This window comes from Sinocyclocheilus anshuiensis, unplaced genomic scaffold (assembly GCF_001515605.1).
Source record: "Sinocyclocheilus anshuiensis isolate Anshui unplaced genomic scaffold, SAMN03320099.WGS_v1.1 scaffold399, whole genome shotgun sequence".
In the NCBI taxonomy this organism is placed as follows: Eukaryota; Metazoa; Chordata; class Actinopteri; order Cypriniformes; family Cyprinidae; genus Sinocyclocheilus; species Sinocyclocheilus anshuiensis.
Window position 1 is genome coordinate 592,816 of NW_015552570.1, and position 26,592 is coordinate 619,407.

The 26,592-nt window shown below is 38.1% G+C and overlaps 4 protein-coding genes across 4 annotated transcripts in view; 2 read left to right on the top strand and 2 right to left on the bottom strand.

Annotated features, from left to right (window-relative positions):
• Window positions 1-791: 791 nt before the first annotated feature.
• Window positions 792-5,115, top strand: LOC107665030 (transcription termination factor 1-like). Its single transcript, XM_016455763.1, has 9 exons — window positions 792-1,855; window positions 2,050-2,235; window positions 2,641-2,719; window positions 2,826-2,956; window positions 3,060-3,267; window positions 3,382-3,465; window positions 3,557-3,622; window positions 4,389-4,474; window positions 4,785-5,115. Exons 1-9 carry the CDS (start codon window positions 1,234-1,236, stop codon window positions 4,976-4,978), a joined length of 1,656 nt encoding a protein of 551 aa, XP_016311249.1. The 5' UTR covers window positions 792-1,233; the 3' UTR covers window positions 4,979-5,115.
• A 26-nt stretch (window positions 5,116-5,141) lies between these two features.
• LOC107665029 (gelsolin-like) lies at window positions 5,142-11,055 on the bottom strand. The gene is made up of 16 exons (XM_016455761.1): window positions 10,963-11,055; window positions 9,802-9,998; window positions 9,540-9,694; window positions 9,236-9,397; window positions 8,986-9,135; window positions 8,462-8,551; window positions 8,246-8,378; window positions 7,848-8,152; window positions 7,616-7,749; window positions 6,942-7,032; window positions 6,471-6,641; window positions 6,162-6,336; window positions 5,921-6,042; window positions 5,746-5,823; window positions 5,588-5,648; window positions 5,142-5,499 (listed from the first exon to the last, which is right to left on the bottom strand). The coding sequence occupies exons 2-16, from the start codon at window positions 9,992-9,994 to the stop codon at window positions 5,330-5,332; spliced, it is 2,190 nt and encodes a 729-aa protein (XP_016311247.1). The 5' UTR covers window positions 9,995-9,998; window positions 10,963-11,055; the 3' UTR covers window positions 5,142-5,329.
• A 1,637-nt stretch (window positions 11,056-12,692) lies between these two features.
• Window positions 12,693-18,954, top strand: LOC107665037 (ras-related protein Rab-14-like). Its single transcript, XM_016455777.1, has 8 exons — window positions 12,693-12,906; window positions 13,622-13,680; window positions 13,870-13,923; window positions 15,311-15,488; window positions 15,614-15,680; window positions 15,844-15,931; window positions 17,235-17,265; window positions 17,373-18,954. The coding sequence occupies exons 2-8, from the start codon at window positions 13,629-13,631 to the stop codon at window positions 17,548-17,550; spliced, it is 648 nt and encodes a 215-aa protein (XP_016311263.1). The 5' UTR covers window positions 12,693-12,906; window positions 13,622-13,628; the 3' UTR covers window positions 17,551-18,954.
• The window catches only part of LOC107665016 (centriolin-like), a 36,397-nt gene continuing 28,724 nt past the window's right edge, over window positions 18,920-26,592 (bottom strand). The window contains exons 37-42 of the mRNA XM_016455743.1: window positions 23,541-23,715; window positions 23,333-23,439; window positions 21,776-21,871; window positions 21,427-21,617; window positions 20,241-20,304; window positions 18,920-20,135 (exon numbers count right to left, since the gene is read on the bottom strand). Of these exons, the coding sequence (XP_016311229.1) occupies window positions 19,863-20,135; window positions 20,241-20,304; window positions 21,427-21,617; window positions 21,776-21,871; window positions 23,333-23,439; window positions 23,541-23,715 (906 nt within the window). The 3' untranslated portion in view covers window positions 18,920-19,862. The remainder of the gene's footprint in view (window positions 20,136-20,240; window positions 20,305-21,426; window positions 21,618-21,775; window positions 21,872-23,332; window positions 23,440-23,540; window positions 23,716-26,592) is intronic.

Genomic DNA, 26,592 nt, shown 5'->3' on the forward strand with positions numbered 1-26,592 from the left:
ATATGTTTGTAATGACTCTCCTTGATACAACAGACAAATAAAATAGTTTATAGTTTTGTGGGTTCCGGCACATACTGGAGTATCAGGGAATGAAGCAGCAGACAAGTTAGCAAAACAAGTTATGGCAAAGGAAAATATAGATATGGAAATAATGTATTGCAAAGCAGAACTCAAATCAATAATAAAAAGGGAGATAAATAAAAACTGGCAATCTTATTGGGATAATGAACAAAAGGGAAGGCATCTACAATTAATACAACCATTGGTAGGAAGAGGAAGGAACTCAAGTGGGAGACGGAAAGAAGACTGTATTATTTCTAGATTAAGACTTGGACATACAGGTCTTAATTCAACAATGCATATAATAGGAAAACACCCTACAGGATTGTGTGATTGGTGTGGTGTTAAAGAAACAGTGGAACATGTACTCATTAAGTGTAATAGATATTCTGAGGAAAGAAGTAATCTAATAGAAGAATTTAAGAAAAAAGGTGTTCAACAATTAACATTAAAAAAACTTTTAAATCCAGTAGAAGGGGATAATTTATTAATACAACTTTTGAAATAGAACTCATTTAATGAATAGAATATAGATAGGCTATTGTTATTATTGTTTTTATTATTAATAATGATAGTAATGGTTAATAATAGTAGTAGTAGTATTAATAATAATAATAATATTGTTGTTATTTCTCCTCTCTGGACTGTGATGGACTTGGGCTGTAGATGGAGGAGCTGAACACGCAGCAACATTGAAAGAACGAGTCCTGAATGGTCTGGGGAGTCTCTGATCCATTACCACAGTAGATGGCGGTAATGCTCTTTTAAGAATGCGAACCGCCAATAAGCTCAAAGAAGAAGAAGAAGAAGAAGAACAACAACAACAACAACAACAACAACAACTCTCCTGTCTGAAAGGTGGCAGTATGGTTGTTGTGTAACTGAGAGTGCAGCTTGTTATCGGCGATGAAGAAGCAGAATAGGAAGAACCCGCGTGGAAAGCAATCCGGTAAAAGTTTATCAAGAATTGAACACTTCGCTTTATAAACATAATTTCAATTTCTTCCCGTCTTAATGCCTTTAATGTGATTCAGAAAACACAGTATATGCGGATGACGTGATATTCTAGCGACACGATCAAGATTGTCAAGAATCAAGTTGGATTTTGTGTTTGTTGTGAAAAGCACGTTGTGCTGTGTTTTATGTGTCGTCATGATTTTTGCGTTTTAAAGAATGTTGGATGAAATGCAGTCAGATTCGCGTAATAACATAATGGACCGCGTTACTGATAAAAAGGTGAAGAAGAAGAAGAAGAGCAAGAAAAGTGAAACTCCAGGCCAGCATGAACTCACCGAAAGTCCAAAGGTGCCGACTGAGAAGCACCACGAAAAGGTGCATAAGAAGAAAAACAAAAATAAGGAATTGGAGATTGTAAGCCTGCAGACACCTACAGACAAAAAGAAAAAAAGAAAACGGAATGAAGGAGTGGAGGTTGTCACAAGCCTGCATAGAGTAAAAGATAAGAAAACACCCACAGCAGAGTCACAAGAGCCGCAGAAGCCTGCTAAGAAAAAGAAAAAGAAAAACAGAGCAAATGTGACACAAACGGACTGTGATGACAAGGCACAAGAAGAACAGCCTGTCATTTTCACAGAACATGAGGAAGAACCTGCCTTACTAATTGGTACTAGAAAGCGCAAAAGAAGGCGGACGCTGTTGGATGAACCAGAAGTTGATCCCAATCTACTGAACGAACTGAAAGAATTTTGTCCTAAAATTGAGTCCAAAAGCTCACATGAAATCAATAAAATAATCATGTATGATCTGCCAAGGTTCAAGGAATTCAGAAAGCAAGGTAGGCTGATTATATCTATTAATATTTTACTTAAATAATACTTAAACATGTTAGAAATGATACATTAATTGTTATTAGTCAGATCAGCCTATATAATTTATTTATACATGAAGATTAATGTCATAAATGTATAGTGTCCATATAAAAGAAGGCTAATAATTTTTGCCTTCCACTCTTCACACTTGTGTCTGCAGGCATCATGCTGAGGCATGGGAGATTCTCTAATGCAGAAAACGAGAGGTTAAGACAGAATGTTAGAGATTTTATCGCTCTCACAGGAGTGAAAGATGCTACCAAGCTCTTTCATCCAAAACATTTCCCGGAAGAGAGAGAGGAATTGACAAAGATGAAAAAGGTCTACAAGTTTTTTGAAAGGATAGGTGAGTCTCAACAATCACATTGGATTCACTCGCTTCTCTGTTGATTTTGTTTTTGAAAGGTCTAAGGTCATCATCCTCACCCTCATCCTGCACTATTTAAACTTTTTTTCTGTAGAGAGACAATACGAGACACGCTAGTCTTGCGTCCCAGATATGCTCTTTACACATGTTATTTGCAGGAACACGTTATTTGTTATTTATAGTCTACCCAAATTAAAATTCTCTCATCATTTACTCACCCTTATGTCGTCCCATGTACATACAATTTCTGGGTGGAGTGTTTCTTGGAATATAAAGACTTGTTATATTTGAATACATATTGAACATTGTAATAAGATATACTGAAAATGTACAATTTTCATTGCTTAATCTGTTGTCATCTTTTTTCAAATCAAATTTGAACAGCTGAAGGAATTCCCAGGCCTTGCCATGATGTTTTTAACCGTGGAAGGAAAGTTTTTGATGGTGGAAACTATAAGGGAAGGTAAATGAAATTACAGCTTTACAAGGTATTTGGTCTTAGAAAATGGATCTGCTCTGCTTTTTATTTTTGTTCTGTAGTAAACCTCAGTGATTCCTTTTCTTAAAAGATATACAGAAGAAGAAGTCAAATCATTGCTTAAGTATCATTCACTGCATGGCAGTAACTGGCAAAAGATTTCTGAGCTGACGGGTCGAAGTTCTTACTCTCTTGAGAAACGTTTTACTCAACTTAATACAGGTAAGTCTAATTTAGCAAGCTGCTTTTCTACATTTCCAACATTGTAAATTCTAGGGTTAGTGATGGTTGGTCATTTTGTATCTCATCAATTTGCATCACACAGCTAGAAAAAGTGGGCCGTGGTCAGCGAAGGAGGAGCAGAGACTTTTGAGGGCTGTGCGAGACCATATTGTAACGGTGCTGAAATCTGAGTCCCCTAATAAAAAAACACCAAAAAGAGTCAGTAGAGTAATACTGTACCAAAAATTGCCCTGGTTCAATATTTCTCTGAAAGTTAAAACTCGATGTTGGAGCAAATGCAGAGAGAAATGGTGAGAGAGTCATTGAAAACTCTTATATTAAATGGTGGCACGTTTAAAACATGTTAAGTAATTCTCTATTTATATAATCTACATTGTCCCTGAATTTTCTCCTTCACCCCTAAGGATGTCCATCCTCACTGTGCGGATGTCTTCAGGGACTTGTAGGGGAAGGAAAGCTCAGGAGGCCAAAATCAGACTCATTAAAGCGTAAGATATCTTGTTTTTGCATGCTTGCTTTGCTTTTTTTATCCTGACATGTTTTTTTTTTATCTGGCTTCTATGTCATGTATTCACACAGAATGTATCAATTGCAAGTGGAGGATGTTACAGACGTCAACTGGGATGATCTCACAGCTGTTTTCGGGTGAGGATTATATGCAGTTTGGGGTGGGTGATGTGGCAAATAGTATACATTTCTTTTGTCAAGATCACGATTTATGATCTTATGATTCTTTTGGTTATCGTGGTTCTTTTGATTTCCTTGGTTTTTAAGACTCCATTTGAAAAAAAATGTTTCAAAAAATATAGCCCTACAAGGTAGCAAAACATTTAAAAAAAAGATTAAAGGGATACTTCACTCAAAAAGGACAATTATTTTGTTTAATCACCCTCAAGTTGGTCCAAATATTTATAGAATTTACTTTCTTCTGTTGAGCACAACAGGTATTTTGAAAAATACCAAACAATTTGATTGAATTTACAAGGTCTTTTATCTTTGAATGGATTTCTGGAATTATTTCTGTAGTTTGTTGGTAAATAATGTCTTGGCCACATTCAGTTTGTCTTTTTGTATATGTATATAACTATGATATTATATCCATTGAAAACCCAGATTAATTGAAACCTTGGTGTTGTTGAAGGTATATTTGTTGAACATTGGAATCTTTTCCAATGATATGAGAATTTCATACTCTGTAGATTACCATGGTGATATTGCTAGTTTCAGAATAAAGAAAATCCTCTAAGGAGTTAATTAAGTAGTGCAAATGGCATCTGAGCACAATTACACAGGTTACATTATTCAGTTTCCCAGTAAATAACTAGAATAATGCACCTGCTTGTTCAGGCATGATGCTGCTGCTGGTGGTATAAACAAGCTTGATGTCACGTCTTTGTCCTTTGTCACATAGGGATGTTCCTCCAGCATATGCGCAAGCAAAGTGGCACCATCTTAAAGTTGGCTATGTACCCGATTGGAAGACGAAGTGTTTTGGAGGTTAGTGTGTTAATTTTTTCACATTAGATTGTAGTTGTAGATCCAGCATTGTTTTCTTCTAGTGTACTCCAGCGATGGAAACTGAAGATGCAAAAAATGGTTTCTTGAGCCTTGTAATCAATTGACTTTAAGTCTAAAAGGACTTCAGGGACTTGATAATGTCCCTAATGGAAAATAATGGATGTTTGTTGTACATTTAAATAAATACAAAAATTGGATGTAAAAACCTACATCTAGTTAGGACTGGACTATGAGTTACCTACTGATTGTCTTTTAATGTATTGTATGTCTATGATGTTGTTCCTTCCAGACATTGTTGGCTTCCTTTATGAGAGAGTCTTGCCAGGCCTGGTGAAAGATTGTGAAGACCTTGTTGATAGTGAGCTGAAGGTTGACCAGAAGCAGAGCTTCCTTCTATCTGACATTTTCCGGGACATTAATGAGGATCATTGCAGCGACAGTGATGAGGAGAGTGGCCAGAAAGAGGACGACAAATCCTCTTGAACTATGTACAGATCAGTCACACTAGTGATTGTGAGTAATATTCCACAAGTAAAGAGAAAAAGACATTTTCAAGATGTACATGTAAAAGATGTATAATAATTTCCTTTTTTGTTATTCCATTTATTTTGATGAAGAATTGAATAAACAGAATTTTTATTATTAATTTTTTCTTGTAAACAAGGACATTTTTATTTTTCCCATATGAAGGTAAAACAAGAATGAGTGAAGTTAACAAGTGTTGGTAAATCAGATGAGAAATGTTAGGTAATGTTAAGTGTTTATAGTCAATTTGAATCATTCGATCAAACAAACATAAACAACTCTGTCCCTTCAGCCCTACGAGTCATCAGTTTACATTTTCAAACCAGCCATGGCCCGTTCCAGTGGGTTAGAACTCCAGAAGTCATGGTCCCAACCCAGGAACCACCCTGTAAAGGTGGGGGGTTCAAAGCCCTGCTTCACTGTAACAATGGGAGTTCTCTTGTCCCTGCTGGCAGGATCTGATTCAATATATTTGGCAGCTATATTAGGAGAGACAATTATAATGATAAATTGTTAGCTAATGAAAACGGTAGCAAAATATTCAGTTGAAAATGGGAAACTTCTTACCTGAAGTCACAGCTTCACGTTTTTCATCTTCATTAGCTTCATTTCCGATCCAAACAAAGACCTTAGAGATAATGGTTTCAAGCATTACAGTGTTAGATTTCATTTTCTTGAGTGCATTTTTTTATTGCAAGTGTCGCACACACACAAGCATATTTTACCTGATCCCATGTGTCCAGAATCATCACATCATCTGGAGCCAAGTCCTCTTGGGTCATCTCTCCTGGTACCTCTTCAATCTAGATTGGCACAGAATGAACATAAATTGTGAAAAATGCAAGATTCTTTTCTGATTTCAGTGGACTATAAGTTGAACCATTCAACATGGAAACTCACAAGGAATTGTCCGGTCTTGTTAGAGCATGCAAAAAGCCTAGGAGGATGGGTGTCCATTTTGCTCTTGAGCCTTTCAGAGGTGCGATAGTCTGCTTTTCCTCCAAGAGCACTCCAGAAGTCATCTACATAGAAATTTGAGAAAGAACAAGAGTTGATCTGTATGGGTTCATCTATATTCTGAATGCAACTTTTAAGTAAGTACAGTAAAACACTCCTCTACCAATGACAGAAGTACACCCACCTCCCTCTGCTCCTTCTGATATCTCTGAAAGGTCCACTCTTAAAATGCTGCCAAGCTTTTTGGCTCCATTCTTTTCTGCATTACTTGCACCATGACCCAACCACAGCATAGAGCCTGAAGCAGTCACCAAAACAAAGGCATCATTGGAATTGAGGCTGAAGGCTACAGGATCAACCTGTTTCAGGCAAAGTGAACAACTGTCAATAGAGAACCAATTTTGCATACATTTTCAAATGAAGAACATTTAACAAAATGAAACTGCATCATACAATGATACATTCAAAGAACACGTCCATTCTTTTGACTCACCTCAACAGCTCGTGTGTGCCCAGCAGGATTGGCACGAACTTGGAAAAGGCAGATTGCAGAAGCCTTAGATTGGCCACCCTCTCGTGAAGTCCCACCCTTGTGCACCACCATTGGCTGCCCGCCAAAGATACTCATGAGATGAGGGGGTTCTTTGCCTTCAATTACTCGCACCTTCATAAACATTCACATTCAAACTGGTGTTACTAATTTGGTTTGATGGTATAGGATGTCCAATTCTGCTCTTGAAGGGCTACTGTACTGCAGAGGTCCAATCCTGAAGAAACACACCCAAACCTGCTAATCAAGGTCTTCAGGATTACTAGAAATCTTCAGACAAATGTGGTAGGGCAGGTTGGAGCTAAACTCTGCAGGACATTTGCCCTACAAGAGCAGGAGTGGACACCCCTAGTCTCTATTTCAGTAGACATCCAGTAGGTGAATATTGTAATCGATGCACCAAGCAAATGTCACCTGCACAGGACTCCCACCGAGCTCTGTATCAAGCTGGCCAGCCAGAATGGCAGAAGCCCCTTTCTCATCTTGACTGGACTCTTCCCCCTGCCTGCGGACATAACAAACAACCCCATTTAACGAGTTTGTTTGCCCATATAATCTTTAGGAGATTATGTTTAAACTTATTTGGCTTGCTGTCCACTGATGAGGGGCTCGATGAAGCAGCTTCAACTTGAGCTCTGATATACCCCCACAGAGACTTGATATCGGATGATTACAAAGGGCAAGGTACCTAAGATGAAGGTGGAGATTGGGGAGGTGGAGGGATGCTGGAGCAGCTGAGACTGGAGAGAGGCAAGCAGCTGCTTATATACTCTGGCTGTTGATTGAAAGATTAGATGGGCTCACTCTTCCCTAACTTACGTTTAGGAACTTCATTTAAGAAACCTTTGCAATGATGACTCATCCTATTGACTAACAGAAGCCTAGCGGGGGTAAGAGATACCTGATTTGATATACTGATTTGCAGAGATACATAACGACCATGTTCTGTTACCTGAGTGTTTTTGTGTAACATGAGCAGACAAAGCCCTTAGCTTAGGACCAAATTCTTAGGCATTCAGTGTTTATTTTCCAGGTTCAGCATTCATAAAGGGCTGAATGGATTCCAGAAGTAGGTCTATAGCTCTTACCAAATATATATTATCTGCCCCTGACGTCCCCCGTGCTTGTAGCTGTACAGGATGATATAACTGTCTCCTCCAAAGAACTGCCCAAGAATGGATGGGTCAACTGGTACCTTGTCTGATCCCTCAATGCGCCAGATCTTTCCAAAGCAACAAAACAAGACAAATTGTCCATTATTTTGTCTACATAAAAACACTTGATCATTACAATCTGTTGTACAATACAGAACACATTTACCTTTTTCTCCCCCTTCCCATCATCTACCATTCCATGCTGAGCAGCCATTGCCTCCGATTTGTGCAAAGATGATGCATCAAAGGGCACTTTCTTGATCTTGGCAATTTTGTTAGGCACATAGGCTTGTCCCATACCCTTTGTCTGGTCTGTATCATGCCAGAACTTGAAGAACTGTTTGAAGAGAGGAGTCTCTCCATTCTCAGGGATGATCTGGACTTCAGTATGTTTGGGATAGCCCATCTTACTGATGAAGTCCTCAGCAGCTTTCATGCCTGCACTCCTCTCTTCTTTATTAGCCTCTTTACCTGTTATATTAAAGAAATAAAAGGTCAAGATTTACATTTAGGCATGATCCAAATGCAAATTTTGAATTAATTTGAATGATGTGCCTAGCTGACCTTTCCAGACAAATATCTTGCCATTGGAACCATGGTCCAAGATGAAGCAGTCGGTGGACTGCAGTGCACTCTGGGAAAAGGGGTTTTCTTCAGCCACCAAAGTGACAGACATACTCCCACTGGCATTTGACACCTAGGTAATAATGACCAGAATAAACCATTTTTGTAAAGTTTTCAGTATTTCTCACGGAAAACCTAGAGTGTAGCTTACTGTACCTTGTACAATTTTGCAGACTTCCTGTTGGATGCATCAGTCTTGGTGTCTTCAGTCTGTGCATCAGGAAGATCAGGCTTTGGTCCAAGAATCTGACAAAATATAGTAAAGCACGTGCATTCAGAAAATAATATTGAATCCTTACTAAAAGCTAAAATACACTACACAATGTTTGGCCTGATTTTTGACGATCTGCAGTCTGGGAGAGTCAACACTACTAGTTGAGGTAGTCAGAGCCAGTTCAGTTCAGTTCAGTCAAATGTTAAATATGTTTGATATTTTACAAACTTTTACTTCTAGCAATAAGGCAAATGTCTCTATGTGAGTTTATTTTGTCCGGAATGACTTGATGGTCTGGTAGCGTGTGATCTTCAGTTGTATAATATTTGATATCCAGTTCCTCTCTAACCATTTACAAACTCAGCAAGTGTATGATGCTTATTTTTTTTTATGTTGTGTGGTGTATTCTAACACTAACCTATATCGAAAATGACTGAATAAAACATCTTCCTTTTATAATACTAACCGTTAGTATCTTCTCATTTTCTGATCCTTCTTCACATACAAAAAGTTTAGCTCTCCCACAACGTTCATTATCACGAATATCTTTGGAAACACTGGTGGCCTTCAGTCTCTCAAACTGGTTACACTTGGACCCACACCATTGGTATATCTCCTGATGCAAGCATAAAAGAAATAGCATGAATACATCGGATACCTTATGATAAAATGCAAGAGAAAAAGCAAAACATTCATTCATTCATGTCATCTTTCACCTGTCCAAAGTCTAGGATGAAGCAATCACCCTGGTTGAAGCTGTCCCAACTCACAGGTACCTCAATGGCCCGGACCACACGTCGACCACTCACATGGAGAACTCGCTTCACATTCACTTCACCGGAAGCTACGTGTTTGAATCCAGAGGCAACTCCACCTTGCTGAAGAAATGAAAAGCAGTTTGGTAAGAAAAATGATTTAGCAGAGATTATGAACTGACCAAGTACCCAAATACATTTTGCATGAGATTCCATATTTGCATATTATGCATCAAAGCATGGTAAACGTATTAACTCTACCCACCATGTACTTGAGGCCTGATTTGAAGTAGCCTACAAAGGTTTTTGACTCATATCCCTGTACTTCTCTGTACTGGATGGGTTTTCCACCAAGGAAATCATCCATTTGTACGGTGAAGATAGCAGCTGCCCCACTCTCATCTATTGAGCATGCATCACCTGGAGATGCCATTTAACAATGTTCATAAATGGGTTTTCAGTGAAAATGCACACCATTTACCGAGTGCACACAGAGGACCTTGCATTTACACTAACCGCAGTCTCACCTATCCAGAAGTGAAGGTCATATTGTAGATTTCCAGAGTTTTGCTTTATGGTATTGAGGATTAGGTAGGTATCGCCTGTGTAGAAGCCACCATGAAGATTCTTCGGGACAGGCACCAAATCCATGTTCTCAATCCTCCACACCTGCAGGCCTGGCTGCTTTCCTGCCTTCTCAAATTCAGGGTGGTTCACCATGGTGCTGTTTGAAAACAACAACTATTGTAACAGCCATACACAATAGCCGTATTTTGCATGCTCTTGTGTTCCACATAGTCTATTGTTGAGAATAAGATTAAATAGAGGAAGGGTGTTGTACTTTGTTCATCAAAAGAAAACAATGGCAGTTTCTGTCTCTCGGTCTAGAACAGGGCTAGTCAACTCCGGTCCTGGAGGGCCAGTAATCTGCATAGTTTACTTCCAACCCCTATCCAGCACACCTGTTCATCATTTTTAAATAGTCCTGAATACTTTGATAAGCTTGGTCAGGTATGTTTAATTAGGGTTGGAACTAAACTCTGCAGGACACGGCCCTCCAGGAGCTGAGTTGAATAGCCCTGGTCTAGAAATTTTTTTCTACATCTTTAAAATTGTTCTAAAGCTTCCACAAACTCAAACTGCTGGGCTGGTATGAGGTGGGGGATGAAGTGGATGAGTCTCGTCATGCCCTCAGGCACAGATCTCCACCCCCAATGGAAAAATGAAAGAGTCACAAAGGGCGGGTCTCTCTTACTTACCGCAGAGGTGCAATGCACAACAATACATTTACTTCAACACTTACCTGTTCTCAACCACTGTATGTCATTCAGGAATAGACAACAGGAAAATGTTAAAGGTAAAAGTTACCCTGTTGACATCATCTGACATAAAATGCAGTTTATTGGTTACTATAGAGATAATGTCATAATTTGCAGTATTTATAGAGAAAAGTATTTTTTAAATACAACTGGTATATAGCAGATCAGTTTCGTTTTTCAGTTAGAATAAAGCAATAATTAATAATACAATAATAATTGTATTAATAAATACAATAAATAATAATAATTTACCTAACCTAAATAAGTGATGCTTGAGAAAAATAATTAATAGCAACATCAGATGATGACTATGCATCAGGAAACAAAATAATGTTTTTCTATCCTAAAACACCATCAAACAGAACCTACCTGTTGGCTAAAGCTTTTTTAAAGGTATTATCAGCAGATGAGTCTGGGACGACAGCTGTAGGTTTGAGCACTGAGCTTCCGCAGGTACTGGGAGTAATCTTCAACAGGTTTGTCTCATTTGCATATGAAACCCCTCCTCTTATTAGTCAGCTCTACGAACATGCATTTTCTTCTGGAAAAAAAATTAAGTCAGTCAGTCAGTAAATAAATAACGCAGAGTTTGCGGTTTAATATTATACGTGCAATATTATATAAAAATGCACAGTAAGTGTTTACACTGATTCAGTTGCTGGTGATTCTGCGAGGTTTGATAGCACCAGTCATAATAAAGGAGACAGTGCAGTGTGCCATTATTTGTCTACAGTATAAAGGTTTTGCTTTAAAGAGCGTGTTCGTTGATATAACAGTAAAGGGGAGACATTTAATGAAACGGCTAATTGCTCAAGACAATATAATAAACCATTGCCTTGGCCAACTAATATTGCAACTAAAATTATAAACATTTATGTTTATTTAAAACGTGTGGCAGCTTGCCTCGATCTGACATTTTTTAAAAATGCACTTTTTGAGAAAAGCTTCTTTCTTCTGAACCAATTTTATTCTGGTTTCGCTGTTGTGTTGTGTCTCCAGTAGAGGCGAGAGTAGTGCAGTGCAGTGCAGTGTGTTGTGCCTCCAGTAGAGGCAAGAGTAGTACAGTGCAGTGCAGTGTGTTGTGCCTCCAGTAGAGGCGAGAGTAGTGCAGTGCAGTGCAGTGTGTTGTGTCTCCAGTAGAGGCGAGAGTAGTGCAGTGCAGTGCAGTGTGTTGTGTCTCCAGTAGAGGCGAGAGTAGTGCAGTGCAGTGCAGTGTGTTGTGTCTCCAGTAGAGGCGAGAGTAGTGCAGTGCAGTGCAGTGTGTTGTGTCTCCAGTAGAGGCGAGAGTAGTGCAGTGCAGTGCAGTGTGTTGTGTCTCCAGTAGAGGCGAGAGTAGTGCAGTGCAGTGCAGTGTGTTGTGTCTCCAGTAGAGGCGAGAGTAGTGCAGTGCAGTGCAGTGTGTTGTGTCTCCAGTAGAGGCGAGAGTAGTGCAGTGCAGTGCAGTGTGTTGTGTCTCCAGTAGAGGCGAGAGTAGTGCAGTGCAGTGCAGTGTGTTGTGTCTCCAGTAGAGGCGAGAGTAGTGCAGTGCAGTGCAGTGTGTTGTGTCTCCAGTAGAGGCGAGAGTAGTGCAGTGCAGTGCAGTGTGTTGTGTCTCCAGTAGAGGCGAGAGTAGTGCAGTGCAGTGCAGTGTGTTGTGTCTCCAGTAGAGGCGAGAGTAGTGCAGTGCAGTGCAGTGTGTTGTGTCTCCAGTAGAGGCGAGAGTAGTGCAGTGCAGTGCAGTGTGTTGTGTCTCCAGTAGAGGCGAGAGTAGTGCAGTGCAGTGCAGTGTGTTGTGTCTCCAGTAGAGGCGAGAGTAGTGCAGTGCAGTGCAGTGTGTTGTGTCTCCAGTAGAGGCGAGAGTAGTGCAGTGCAGTGCAGTGTGTTGTGTCTCCAGTAGAGGCGAGAGTAGTGCAGTGCAGTGCAGTGTGTTGTGTCTCCAGTAGAGGCGAGAGTAGTGCAGTGCAGTGCAGTGTGTTGTGTCTCCAGTAGAGGCGAGAGTAGTGCAGTGCAGTGCAGTGTGTTGTGTCTCCAGTAGAGGCGAGAGTAGTGCAGTGCAGTGCAGTGTGTTGTGTCTCCAGTAGAGGCGAGAGTAGTGCAGTGCAGTGCAGTGTGTTGTGTCTCCAGTAGAGGCGAGAGTAGTGCAGTGCAGTGTGTTGTGTCTCCAGTGGAGGCGAGAGTAGTGCCGTGCAGTGCAGTGTGTTGTGTCTCCAGTGGAGGTCGCTGCTCTCACTGTTTTCATCGCAGCAGCACTTTTAGAGGAAGAAAGCGGCCAGACGGCTCACACACACCGAGACCAACCCAAACCTCCAAAAACCACTTGAATTTATATTTTAGGTAAAGGATACACACGACAAGATACATTTCACAATACTGCGTTTCAAAATTGTTGGATACTAATGACTGACACTGTTTTTAACGCTTCACGGGTCTAATTTTGGGAGTAGCTGTTAGCTTTAGCATTTCTGGGTTTGGCTCAGCGCGAGGTCAGCTAACGCTAACTAGTCCTTTAATGCTGAACATTAACACATTTATCGTCTGAAATGCGACACGGAAACGCAAGTGCCGCTGGTTTGCGCGTTAAAATAATACTTTGGAGTGATTTTTATTAGGTGTGGTCTAGCACATAGCTGCGAAACCTTTGACAGGGGTATGTGATTAGCCGATTAGTCCGTCATGGCGCTAGCTGATTGTAGTGCTGCAGATTGTTTATGCTCCTTTAGCTCGTTTATGCTCCTTTAGCTCAGTGTCACGTTACCCTGTGCCTGTATACATTTCAGTTTACATTACTCTCGTGTTTGTTTGTAATTTCTACATTGATATGATCCTGAACGCTCACCGCCGAGGTTAGGCAAACTTATGGAGGAAAAGGGAAATGCGTCTTTATAGTCAATAGTAGGACTAACGTTAGCTGGTCAGCTGAGCGCTGCTGGGTTGCTGTCAGTGTGGGTTCATTTTGTTGCCGTGAATGCTCTACATTTGGTTTGTTTCGGCTGTTTATGGGTTAATGTGTCATTTTAAGCTTTGAATCATTTCTCTTTCTGCTTTTCAGAGCAAAAATGACGACAGCACCATATAACTATTCCTATATTTTCAAATATATCATTATTGGTAAGTGAGCAGTCTGTTTTCCACTACGTGTGAACTGTTTTAGAAAACATATAATGTGTTATATAAACGTTTTATAATATTTACTGAGTTTGATTTTTGGGTATTGTGTCTTTGTGACAAATCAGATGTCTCTTTGTGTTGTATTTTGTCATGCTGAATATTAAATATGAATATTTGGTGTCTATATAGGTGACATGGGGGTTGGAAAGTCATGTTTACTCCACCAGTTCACAGAAAAGAAATGTAAGTGCTAAGAATGATATGCATTACACTAAAACAAGGGAACAGTGCTTTTTGAGATACAGGCTAATACCTCATGCTAGCTTTATCACAATACTGGAATTAATAATTTTGATACAATACCTTGAAAAACCGTTCCTATACCATTTTTGGTGCCACAGGGAAAAGTTGCCACAACAGTAAGGGCATAAAATTTTAACAGTATCTAAATTAAATTACTTTTGTTCGTAATCATAAAATAAGTACATTCTTTTTAACTTATTTTCTTATGAACTGTTGTCTGAGATTACAGTGGGGAAAATATTTATTTGATCCCCTGCTGATTTTGTAAGTTTGCCCACTTACAAAGAAATGTAGGGTCTAATTTTTATGGTAGGTTTATTTTAACGGATAGAGACAGAATATCAACCAAAAAATCCAGAAAAAACACATTATATAAAGTTTAGAAATTGATTTGCATTTCAGTGAGTGAAATAAGTATTTGATCCCCATCCAACCAGCAAGAATTCTACCTCCCACAGACTGGTTATGTGCCCATGGAACACAGATTAGTCCTGCCACTTTAAGAAGTTACTCCTAATGTCAGCTCGTTAGGTGTATTAGACACCTGTCCACACAATCTGTATCTTCCATTCCAACCTCTCCCACCACCATGGGCAAGACCAAAGGCAAACTTACAAAATCAGCAGGGGATCAAATATTTTCCGCACTGTATTTATGTCCAATAACTATTAATACTACTACTAATATATCAGTATAGTTTAGTATTATTATAGTATTATTATTTCAAGACAGAAATATATCACTATTGCAATAGACAATAGAACTGCACTGTAAAATAAAAAAATGAATATTTCATAATAATTATTATGATTATTTTACTTTACACTGCAGTAATAAAAATGTAATGCTTTCCATTAATTTTCATTAAAGAATGAAAGCCTCAAGCTTTTATTTTGGTGGGAAACTGCAGGGAAACGTTTACAAGAGAAACTGTGACAACAGAAAATTGTCAAATAATTACAAATTGCAAATCTTGTGAAAAGCTGTCATGATCTGGATGGAATGTGAAAAAGCCTAACTGGTGTATGTTGCGTTTTCAAATGCATGTTAAACTCACAGCACATGCAGAGATGAAGTTTGCAGCATTTACTGTGAATCGAGTTGCTCTGAAATGACCAGATCATTAGCTATTGTGGAAAAAGAGTATTGAAACAGTTTCAAGTATATAAGTATCTGTGTATCAAAAAAAGCTGTATTTTTTTTACAACACTACCATATATATGTTTTTTGTTTTTTTTTAGATTGATTATTGATTAAAGACCTTATGTCATTTTAAATGAAAAGTCTTTTTATTTAGTCTAACATGCATAACTTTGTCTCGTTGTAGTTATGGCGGACTGTCCTCATACAATTGGCGTTGAGTTTGGCACACGGATAATTGAAGTGAGTGGGCAGAAGGTGAAGCTTCAGATTTGGGACACTGCAGGGCAGGAGAGATTCCGCGCCGTCACACGCAGCTACTACAGAGGAGCCGCCGGGGCCCTCATGGTGTATGACATCACCAGGTATACCAATATTCTGTTCAGATCGCGTTGAGTTTAAATGTTTGCTATTACCTTTTGATTTGTGCCTGTTATCATATTACTTTTTAAAAGTCGCAAGGAACATATGCAGTTGATGTTATTTGCAGGCGAAGCACGTACAACCACCTCAGCAGCTGGTTGACTGATGCTAGGAATCTCACCAACCCCAATACTGTAAGTTCATTAGCTTCAACAACAGTGCACACTTTGTAAATGATGCCTTTAACATTTCCATTCTAGTAAATGGTGTTGGAGCTTCATACATATTTTAACTGCACATGTGGTTTGCACAAAGATCTAACTTGAGCCTGTGATCTGAATCTGAATCTTTCCTCAGGTGATCATTCTAATTGGTAACAAAGCAGATCTAGAAGCCCAGCGTGATGTCACATATGAAGAGGCCAAGCAGTTTGCTGAAGAAAACGGTAAGTTGATTGGTTAAAAAGAAACTGCAAGTTGGAATATTCAAGGTCTTTAATTTGGATGGTTAATATTTTATATTAAGTGTTTTTTGTTAAAGTAGCAGTTCACCCGGAAATGAACATTTGCTAAAATTTACTCACCCTCAGGCCATCCAAGATGTAGATTAGTTTGTTTCTTCATTGGAGCAGATCTGGAGAAATGTAGCTTTACATCACTTGCTCACCAATGGATCCTCTGCAGTGAATGGGTGCCGTCAGAATGAGAGTCCAAACAGCTGATAAAAACATCACAATAATCCTCAAGTAATCTACACTACTCCAGTGTATCAATGAATGTCCTGTGATGCAGTAAGCTACGTGTTCGGAAGAAACAAATCCATCATTAAGGCATTTTAACTTTAAAATGTCACTTCTGCCCATAATACTAGTCCATAACCATCCCCTGTTGTCTTCGCATAAAAAAAAAAATCAGATTTTTAACCGTTTTCACTTGTAAACAGTGATTGATCTATGCCTAGATCTCCCGATTCAGACACGAGATGCCTTTTACTGGAGAAAGCAATATAATAGAGGACTTGTATTTTAGCAGAAGGCAACGTTTCAAAGTTGCCCTATTACAAACACTCAGCTTATCGCTTCACAATACATTAAAGGGATAGTTCACCCAAAAATGAAAATTCTGTTATCATTTACTCACCCTCATGTCGTTACAAACCTGTATGAGTTGCTTTCTTATGTTGAACATGAAAGAAGATATTTTGAAGATTGCTGGTAATCAAACAGTTGGTGGTTGCCATTGACTTCCATAGTAGGAAAAAAAAATACTATGGAAGTCAATGGTAACCACCAACTGTTTGATTACCAGCAATCTTCAAAATATCTTCTTTCATGTTCAACATAAGAAAGCAACTCATACAGGTTTGGAACGACATGAGGGTGAGTAAATGATGACAGAAGTTTCATTTTTGGGTGAACTATCCCTTTAACTAATGTAATGGAGTCATGTGGATTACTTGAGGATTATTGTGATGTTTCATCAGCTGTTTGGACTCTCATTCTGACGGCACCCATTCAATTCAGGGGATTTATTGGTGAGCAAGTGATATAATGCTACATTTCTCCAAATCTGTTTCAATGACGAAACAAACTCATCTATATCTTGAGTCATTTTTGGGTTAACTACTACTTTTAACTGAACCACTTTTAGATCAAAATGGTAAAGCGGTTCACTGTTGAATTGACTGTAAGGCTAATAAGTTGTAGGACACGCCACGCTCGCTTTCACATCTTTAATCTTTTTAAACAGGTTTGTTATTCCTGGAGGCAAGCGCAAAAACGTAAGTGGCCATTAGACCGTCTGCTGGCACAGCATACGCTCTTTGTCTGTAAAACGTACTTTATATTTCAGTCCTCTTTAGCGTCTCTAAATATGTCCATCCAACAGAGGCGAGAATGTGGAGGATGCATTTCTTGAAGCCGCGAAGAAGATCTACCAGAACATTCAGGACGGCAGCCTGGACCTGAACGCGGCCGAGTCAGGGGTCCAGCATAAGCCTACCGCTCCGCAGGGTGGGCGGCTCAACAGCGACACACAGCCTCAGAAGGAGGGCTGCAGCTGTTAATGACCATGAAGACTTCACTCTCTCTCTTTCTCTATTCCTTCCTGTCCACCATCCCCCCTCTAAAAGCCTCTCCCCTTCCGGTATGATTGCTCATGGAGTCTGGGGCCAGATTGCTCTGCGTGATGATGGAGGTGTAACATAATTCATTCCCTCCTTACTGCTCTCTTCTTCGCCTTCTGCTGTGTCTTCCCTCACTTGTTTTGCTTGTTTCTCGTACGCACACATCCCAGTGCTCCCAGCAAGCACTCGAGGGAGGACGGCTCCCCCGCTGAACACTAATCCTGAAGAGAGAAGATGATTGTCGATAAACTGAAGAAATGCTGGGTTTATCCTTAACAGACGTGATTGTGCATAACTATAAACTAAACATCTCATGTACAGGAGCTGTCTGAATACTAGCGTAATGTAAATGAAATGGAAATATTGGCAAACATTATTTGTGTTGACATCATGTCAAGTGATCAGGAGGATATGCATCAACATTGTATGTAACATTTTGTTAAAAAAAATCTAAAACTGAATATTGTATTCTGTTTTAAATTAGAGGTTTTGCAGTTTCACATCAAATCACCAAATATTTATCCCCGTTTGTACCTATTCAGGAAATAATATACATGTACTATACAAGATTAGTATTGTTTTGAGAAGAATCTCAATAGAATCTCAAACAAACAAACAGTCGATTCAGACACAGTTATTTTAACTTAGTAACTGTTATAGTAATGTATTGAAGAGGACAGGACGCATTTTAGGTCCTGAAGAATGTTTTCCGCACTTTGCAGTTTCGATTTGTTTTTCCGAGGGCCTGGAGCTTGTTTTGTGATACTGAGGTCTACAGTCTGTCATACTACGAGGTTTCAGATCCCCTTCGATCTGTTCTTGAGCATCTGTAAATATTTCAACATCAAAGTAGCTTAAGAAAAACATCGACAGGAGCATCATGTACCAAACGTTCAGGCCCTGCAAACCCTCATATCAAGATATTCATATTGTATTTACATAATTTCAGTTGCCTTATGATATGCTTTTGTTCATTCTGATATTGCTGCCCGTTTTATTCATGATCCTCATATAGCTTTTATCGAAAGAATTCCAGCGATTTACTTGTAATAAGAGATTTTGCCTTTTCAAAAGCATTCCATTAAATTGATTTCCAAACACTGATCATGTTTTTGAGCTGAGCTGAGTTTCTTAAGCATGATGCACGACAACTGCTTTTTACAGACATCATGGTTTCCTCTAATTCTAATGGAGTAAATAATATCTTGAAATTAATAAATATGTAACAGGCCACCACAGCATGAGAAACATCATTGAGGGGAAACTAGGCCCAGATCTGATTTGTACAACCAGCAATTGTTTCTTTTTCCATTGATGCACATTTGCAAAGAACAGCTAAAAAGGCAAAAACAAGCACTCCAAATATGATTTTCTATTAAATTTGTCCATTATGGTAGATTTCAGATGTGTTGTTTTGTAAACTGAAAATCCATTTTTAATTTGCTCCTACTGTCTTGCTTTTTTCACATCTTAATGACATCTGCAAAAATTAATCTTCTGCTCAGTTCTGTCTTCTGTAAGTGACTTTTGTTTGTAATTATGTTAATAAAGACAATACTGTAGACTGTTTTTGTCCACATACACTGTATATAAGCAATAATGCCGAGACCACTTGAGAGGAGAAACTGGACAAGAAAACGAAAGAAAGACTACTAATTGTATTGCACACTTAATTTCAGTTGTATTTGATTATAGACAAACTGTATATAAAGAAAAGTGCTGTAATAAATACTCTGCATATCTTGGCTTTGAATACAAGGTCATTTTTGACAACAGTCGTGTAAAAATGAACTCCTTCATTCCAGAGCACAGCCTGCATCAATGACATCACATGATGAAACATGAAACCTTCCTGCCTGCATCTGTTTCACCTGTAAACACTCGCAAGACATTGTCTACTTTAACATGAGCAAAAGTACATATCAGTTTGTGTTAAAAAGAATTTCATAAAGCAACAAGAACAAATCAGAGGTAGAGAATAAACTTTCACCATCTTATTTCTACCTCAAGTTTCAGTTTGCTTATTTGTATATGGAAAGTGCTGACGCCAGCCTATTTTTTTGGCGTTTAGGAGACTGAAACACTTCCAGACTCTGCCCTAACTGAAGCAGGAAGTCCTTGAGACGGTCTCGTGAATTTGGCTCAGTGGTTTCTGCGTGCTTGTTTCTGGTAGAAGCGGGTTTAATCCAGCTGCTCCTCTGTAACCACCTGCTTTCATAATCTGACAAAAATAATGGAAATTAGTTCCTTCTTTATATATGCTGCTTGGTTACGTTTCTGCATATGCAAATATTTGCTGATGTCCATACAAAAGGGACAGTGGAGCATTGTTTCTGATCAATTACATTGGCATGTTTTGGCAGAGCTTCCTGGTCATCCAAATAATAGAAGTCTTTGGAAGAGTTGCTGAGGAGCCGGTCCAGTTTGTCGACATGTCTGCGCAGGCCCTGAATGCTGCCTTCAGTCTGCAGTCTGCGCTGACTCAGAGCTTCCTGTTGGGAGAACATGCGTCTGCACAGCTGAACCTGGATACCACGGAGAGACACTCAGATTTCAAATCTTCCTAGACAAAATCTAAATCAATGTCTCAAAGTTTGTTACCTTATCAAATGATCAAGATTTGACTGTACCTTCAAGTGGTCCTCCTGCTGCCTCAGTCTCTCCCTCAGCACGTCACCTCGCCACTGTTCATCCTGTTTGTAGCAAATGATCAACAATAAGCACTATCTCCTGATGAATTAATGATACATGGTTTGCAAATGTGCCAGGTTTGAAAATACACAAGCATAAATTAGATTTGAGATCTGAAGAGAATGAGGCACGAGTCATATGGGCTACGTTTTGGTGCATTTTTATTCTTTTTAGAGCTCTCTGTGTAGCACGGATAGAATAATCGGTGATGTGAAGCTGAGTAAATGTTGCTTTATAGCAGTGGTTGCCAAAAGGAGTCCAAGGCCACTGCAGCTCATAATTATGTTCAAAATGCTCCTAATTTTGTTTTCAAAACTTACTATAATCTATGGCCAGGCATTGTTTATGTAAATTGAAAATTAAGTAATTATTTAATCTCAATTATAATCATTAATGATATACTGGATAAGGAATTAGGATAAGGGTTTAAAAACATATTTTGACTCAACTGTTACCTGCTAATATATTTTTAACGCTTGCCTTAACGAGTAAAATGTGTATTCATTATAAGAAAACGCCCATTGCATTTTAAGCTACCTCATACAGTATATCAAGGTTTTGCAAAACAGTGGAATCGCTCATTCTGCAAAGAAAAAAAAAATTAAATGAAAGTGATAGTTCATCCAAATATGAAACCTCTGTCATAATTTACTCACCGTCACGTCCTTCCAAACCTGTATGACTTTATTTCTTCTGGGGGAAAAGAAAGAAGATATTTTGAAGTATGTTGGTAACCAAACATTTTCAGTTCCAACTGGCTTGCATTGTATTTTTTGCCCATACAACTGAAGGTTTGGTTACCATCATTCTTCAAAATATTTTTGAATACTTTTTAAAATTTTCTGCAGAAGGAAGTCACTGGTTTGAAATGACATGAGGGTGAATAAATTATGGGGTTCTATTCCTTTAATAAAAGTGAATTTGAATAAAAAAGATTTAGATTTAGTTGTTTAGGTTAGCAGTTTGAACCTATTTCATTGTTTGATTTAATTTATTTGAAATCATTTTCATAATTGTCATCTTGAGGCCCCCTAGTGAGAACTACTGCTTTAGAGTAATCTGTGCATTTATACACCCATACTAGAACACTTGTTTAAGAGGTGCATAGGAAAAGGCTCACCTAATTTAGTGTTGCATGCTGGGATCCCCACACTGGGACGGTTCTCTTTCAGGCTGTCTGTGTCTGAGGAGGCACTAGAGGGCGACTCCAGCTCCCTCAGCCCATTGTCAAGCTCTGCTTTCACCTGGGACCTCAGAGAGTGCACGCTGTCCTTGATCTCACGTAGCTGAGTGCTGCCCTCTTCTTGGCTCTGCAGCTGAGAGAGGCACATGACAGTCATTCTTCTTCCTCGTATCGCTTCAGACATGGTTCCAGCCCAAACCAGTAGAACAAGCAGAACAAATATGTTTATCTGCAACAAAACTATTACAGCAAACAGATGTGGTGTGTTACAGTGCTATTTCCTGTTTGTACTTCGTCTTTGAGGCAGAGCAGCTCTTGGGAAATGGTTCTGAGCTGTTCCTGCAGCGTTCTGGCTTGTTTATGGTTTTCTTGAGCAGCTTTTTCCAGTCAGCAGGTCCCTTTAAAGATGTACATGCTCTTGAAACAAGCTCAAGTTAGTCTGACGGCTATAAACTATAGCAAAGCACACAGCCAGAGGCAACCAAAGATTTTGCATAAATAAAGGAAGTTTGAAATAACAAAGTCAGCACAGTATACCCAACCATGAAGGTATCATTAGGTACAATCTAATTCTATTGGATTACTGCTTCATTTCTCCTAGTCTTTCAAATATTTAACAATCACTTGTTTGAATTGGCCAAACAATCCAATACTGATAATATCAAATTTGTTGAGATTAGCGTTGTTATTAAGTACAGTTATATAACTAAAATACCTAAAATAAAATAAAGTATAAATATTAGATGAAAAAATTTAAACTTGAAACAATGAGAAATGTTGAACTGGCAACTAACTGAAATAAAACAAGTTTATGTTTAAGAACTAAAATTAAATGAAAATGAAAAAACTGAATTAAAATGAATTAAAACTGAAATAAAAATAAACAGAGAAAGAATAGAAATAAAGCGAAATAGAAATGAAATATAATTAATTAAGTCCTTAGCCATCTTCAAGAATCGGCTAAAAACACATCTCTTCCATCTTTATTTGACCCTCTAACTCTAGCACTCTCTATTTTAATTCTATTCTTTATAAAAAAACAAAAACAAACAAACAAAAACTTTCCCCTTTTAGACTTGCACTCTATTTACTGCTTGTTTTTCTTAAAAAAAAACAAAAAAAAACTAACACTTGCTTCTCTAATCTTTTTGCATTCTATCTATTTGTTTTCTTTTTATTTATTATACAATTATAATTCTGACCTTCTGACTTCTGCTTATTGTTAGTTTTGACTGCTTTTATTGTCCTCATTTGTAAGTCGCTTTGGATAAAAGCATCTGCTAAATATCTAAATGTAAATGTAAATGTAGTTATTAAATGTTTTACAATTAAAACCAATGCAAATGAAATGAGCACATAACCAAATTACTAAAATATTTACATTTAAGTACTAAAATTACATTAAAGTGATATTTAATTAAATTGAAATAAAATTAAATAAATAAAAACTAAATAGAAATATACAAAATAATCATACAAATAAAACAAAACAAAATTATCACAGGAGTTGAAAAGAAAACCTAAAATATAAAAAAAACGCTAATTACAAATATTAATAAATACTATAATAGAATATAAGTAATACTAAAGTAACACTGAACTAAACTAAACAGCATGAAAATATATTCAAATATATTTTGCTGAATGTTTTTGTGCATATAATGAAAGAACATGGGGTCTAAAACAACTTTAATTGACTTTTATTGTATGAACCCAAAAAACATGCTACAAAAAACAAAGTTAGGTTTGGAACAACATTTAAATGCCCTTAATGATATAGTGCCTATGCAGCTGCTCCATGGTCCGTTAAACTGGCAGTGTACTACTTATGGATCAGTGTGCCAATCACCTTTTCCACTCCCTGCAGTTTTTGCCTGTTTGTGCGGCTGTGGTTCCTCTGGGCCTCCTGACGTCCCTCAGCGCTGGTCTGGAGTCCCGCTCACACACCTCCTGCTCTGAACACATACTCACGCTTCAGTACGACGAAGGCAAGCCGATCTGCATTTATCAGGCTAAGTGTAAGGAAACACATGGTAATGTTGCTCATGCAACTCACCTAGTTTCTCCACCTGCTCTTGTAGTGCAGTGCACTGTTTGCGCTCCCTCTGCAGGTCCATTTCTGCGGCAGCGATCTGCTCCATCCGGTCCAGCCTGAGGCCCAGAGCGCTCTCTACTGCCTGCAGCTTCTGCTGCTCCAGATCAGTGCTCTGCTGCTGCTGCACTCTCATCAGCTACACAAGGAACACAAATACGATGACTTCATTAATCTAGGACCCCCAGAAAATGACTCGATCTCGGGTCGCCCACACCATGTCTCAGACATAATGATTTTCAAAGAGTTCACCCAAAAATGAAATTCTGTCATCATTTACTCAGTTATGTCATTCTAAATCCATAAAGGGGCAGTCACATTTACCATTGCTTGACAATTTTTCATTTGCAAAATATAAAATACTGGGAATTCTTTGTGTGAGGGTGAAATTTTGCAATGGGTTCAGATGTTCGCGCAAATTCGCAGTGCAGATTAACAGAAGCTGCTTGGTTTGAAAGTGACTCCTGTGTGAGCGGTGCTTGATACAACTACACTAATAACAACAGAAAACTGACTTTTTCGCCCACAATATTTTGAAGAAATTCCACTTATGCGACCTGAAGACTTTTGTCCATCTAAGGAACACATAGAAATATTTTGAATGAAACCTTAAAGATTTTTGTCATTCCTTTCAAAGTCCATTATGCCTTAACTTTGACTCTTTAAAAAGTTCAAGAAAAATGCTTTGAAAAACTCATGCCACAGTTTTCCAGTTCTTCAGAAATGGATCAAATGCATTTGTTACAAAGGGTAAGACAGATGAACTGCAGCCAAATTCATTTTTTTTGCTGTACACCCTCAAAAGACCAACTACTGCCTTGATCAATATAATCAAAGGCCATCATTGTACATTTATAACAGTATGTTATTTTTCTTCATGTGGTTGGTAAAAATTCGCAAATAAGGCCCATACACTGAGGATTAAAAAAGCTAATGCGAGATAAAAGCCACCGCTTTACTGAGGAACAGCAAACATTTCTTAATAAATGTCTATTTTATATTATATTATGTCACACTTTAGTTTAGGGACCAATTCCATTACTATTACCTACTAATTTCTCCTAATTTGCTGCATATTAATAGTTTGTAAGGTAGCTGTTAAGTTTATTTACTAGATAAGATTAAGGGATGTAGAATATGGTCGTGCAGAATATGTGCTTTATAAGTACTAATAAACAGCCAATATGTTAGTAATTTGCATTCTGATAAGCAACTAGTTAATGGTGAGAATTGGTCCGTAAACTAAAGTGTTACCTGCATTTATTAGCTTTTTTTTTATTTCTTAGCAAATTTAATTTGATACTGTCTTCTACTGTTAATTGTTAGTGTTATATTTAAATAGACAGATATATTTACTGTTATATTATGTATATTTCTTTTTCTTGTCATTACTTGTTTTATGTATAATGCTTTATCAATAATGTATGTAAACACAATCATTCCAATAAAGTACTTTAAGAATGAAAATTAATGGAAAAGTCCATAATGGACTTCTAATGAAGGGTGAGTAATTGGCTACTTGTGGGTGAACTATCCCTTTAAAGGGGTCATATGATGCGATTTCAATTTTTCCTTTCTCTTTGGAGTGTTACAAGCTCTTGGTGCATAACGAAGATCTGTAAAGTTGCAAAGACTAAAGTCTCAAATCCAAAGAGATATTCTTTATAAAAGTTAAGTCAACCACGCCTTCCTAAAACGGCTCGTTCTAACACGCCCCCACATGTCTACGTCACGATGTGGGAAGATTTGCATAACGCCGCCCAAATACGCAAAAAAAGAAGGCGTAACTTTAATTCTTGCTGTTGCCGCCGCTGCCATGTCGTGAAGATGCTGTGTGTTTCGTTGCGAAAGCGAAACTACTTGGTTTGGCCTTCCAAAAGAGGACACGACTAGAAATCAGTGGTTAAGTTGTATTTACAACACTGTTCCAGAACAGTTCAACCCAAATATTCAGATGTGTGCTGCACATTCAGGACTGTTTCCTGAACCGGTAGCCTACAATGCGTCTGTGGCAAAAAGGCTGTTTCTATAAAGTTGGGCAGTTCCAACTTTGCAAGGACAGTCCGGCACTTCTGACTCACAGACTGTAAGTACGTTTTTTATATTTAAATAATTTGCCACCAGTGTTGGGGAGTAACTAGTTACATGTAACGGCATTACGTAATTTAATTACAAAATAAATGTAACTGTAATCAGTTACAGTTACTAAGAAAAAATGTGTAATTAAATTACAGTTACATATGAAAATGTTAAAGATTACAAAGGGGATTACATTTGAATATTTACACACATCCACATACAGATCGGCGCAGAGCGAGAAACAGAGGGCAATGTGTGTGTTTATCTGTAGATTGTTTGTTATAATATCTGCAACTGTACAGTTCTTTGTTATAAATACATTTTACAAAATATCATGGGGGAGCAATCGGTTCCCCATCTACTGTCAAATTTCGCTGCGTTTCCTCATCACACTACAGCTGTTTCCTCCATTAAAAATGAAACCGCATACTTTATGAAACGATAACGTTGCCATTCTCATTTGGAAATTTAACTTTCAATATAATACACATTACAGTGCATGTGCAAAGAGGTTTGCATACTTGAGCTAAAGAAAGAGGGTTGTACTAGAAAAGCAAACAGTAAAAGTTTGTATTTGTAACTACAGTAAAGTGTGTTACTGTACTATAAAAGCATGGTTAATTTTTGTAAGGGAAAAACATGACTCGTGTTCAGTATTAGGATTTTTAGGATTTTATAGTGTAGTGATGTACTAATTTTGACATACAGGCAATTTAGAAAGTATAGTTTTGTTAAATCTTGAGTATTAAAGTCATGAGAGCCCTTACGAAAAAGAAGTCTGCTATTAGTATACTTCTTTTAAACTAAAAATTTGAAAGTATACTTTCAGTTTAATTTTATGTACTTCTCAGACATGGGCTTTATGTACTTCTCAGAAATATATTTAAAATTACATTTAAGTATACTTGACTTATACTTAGAAAAAGTCTAAATATAT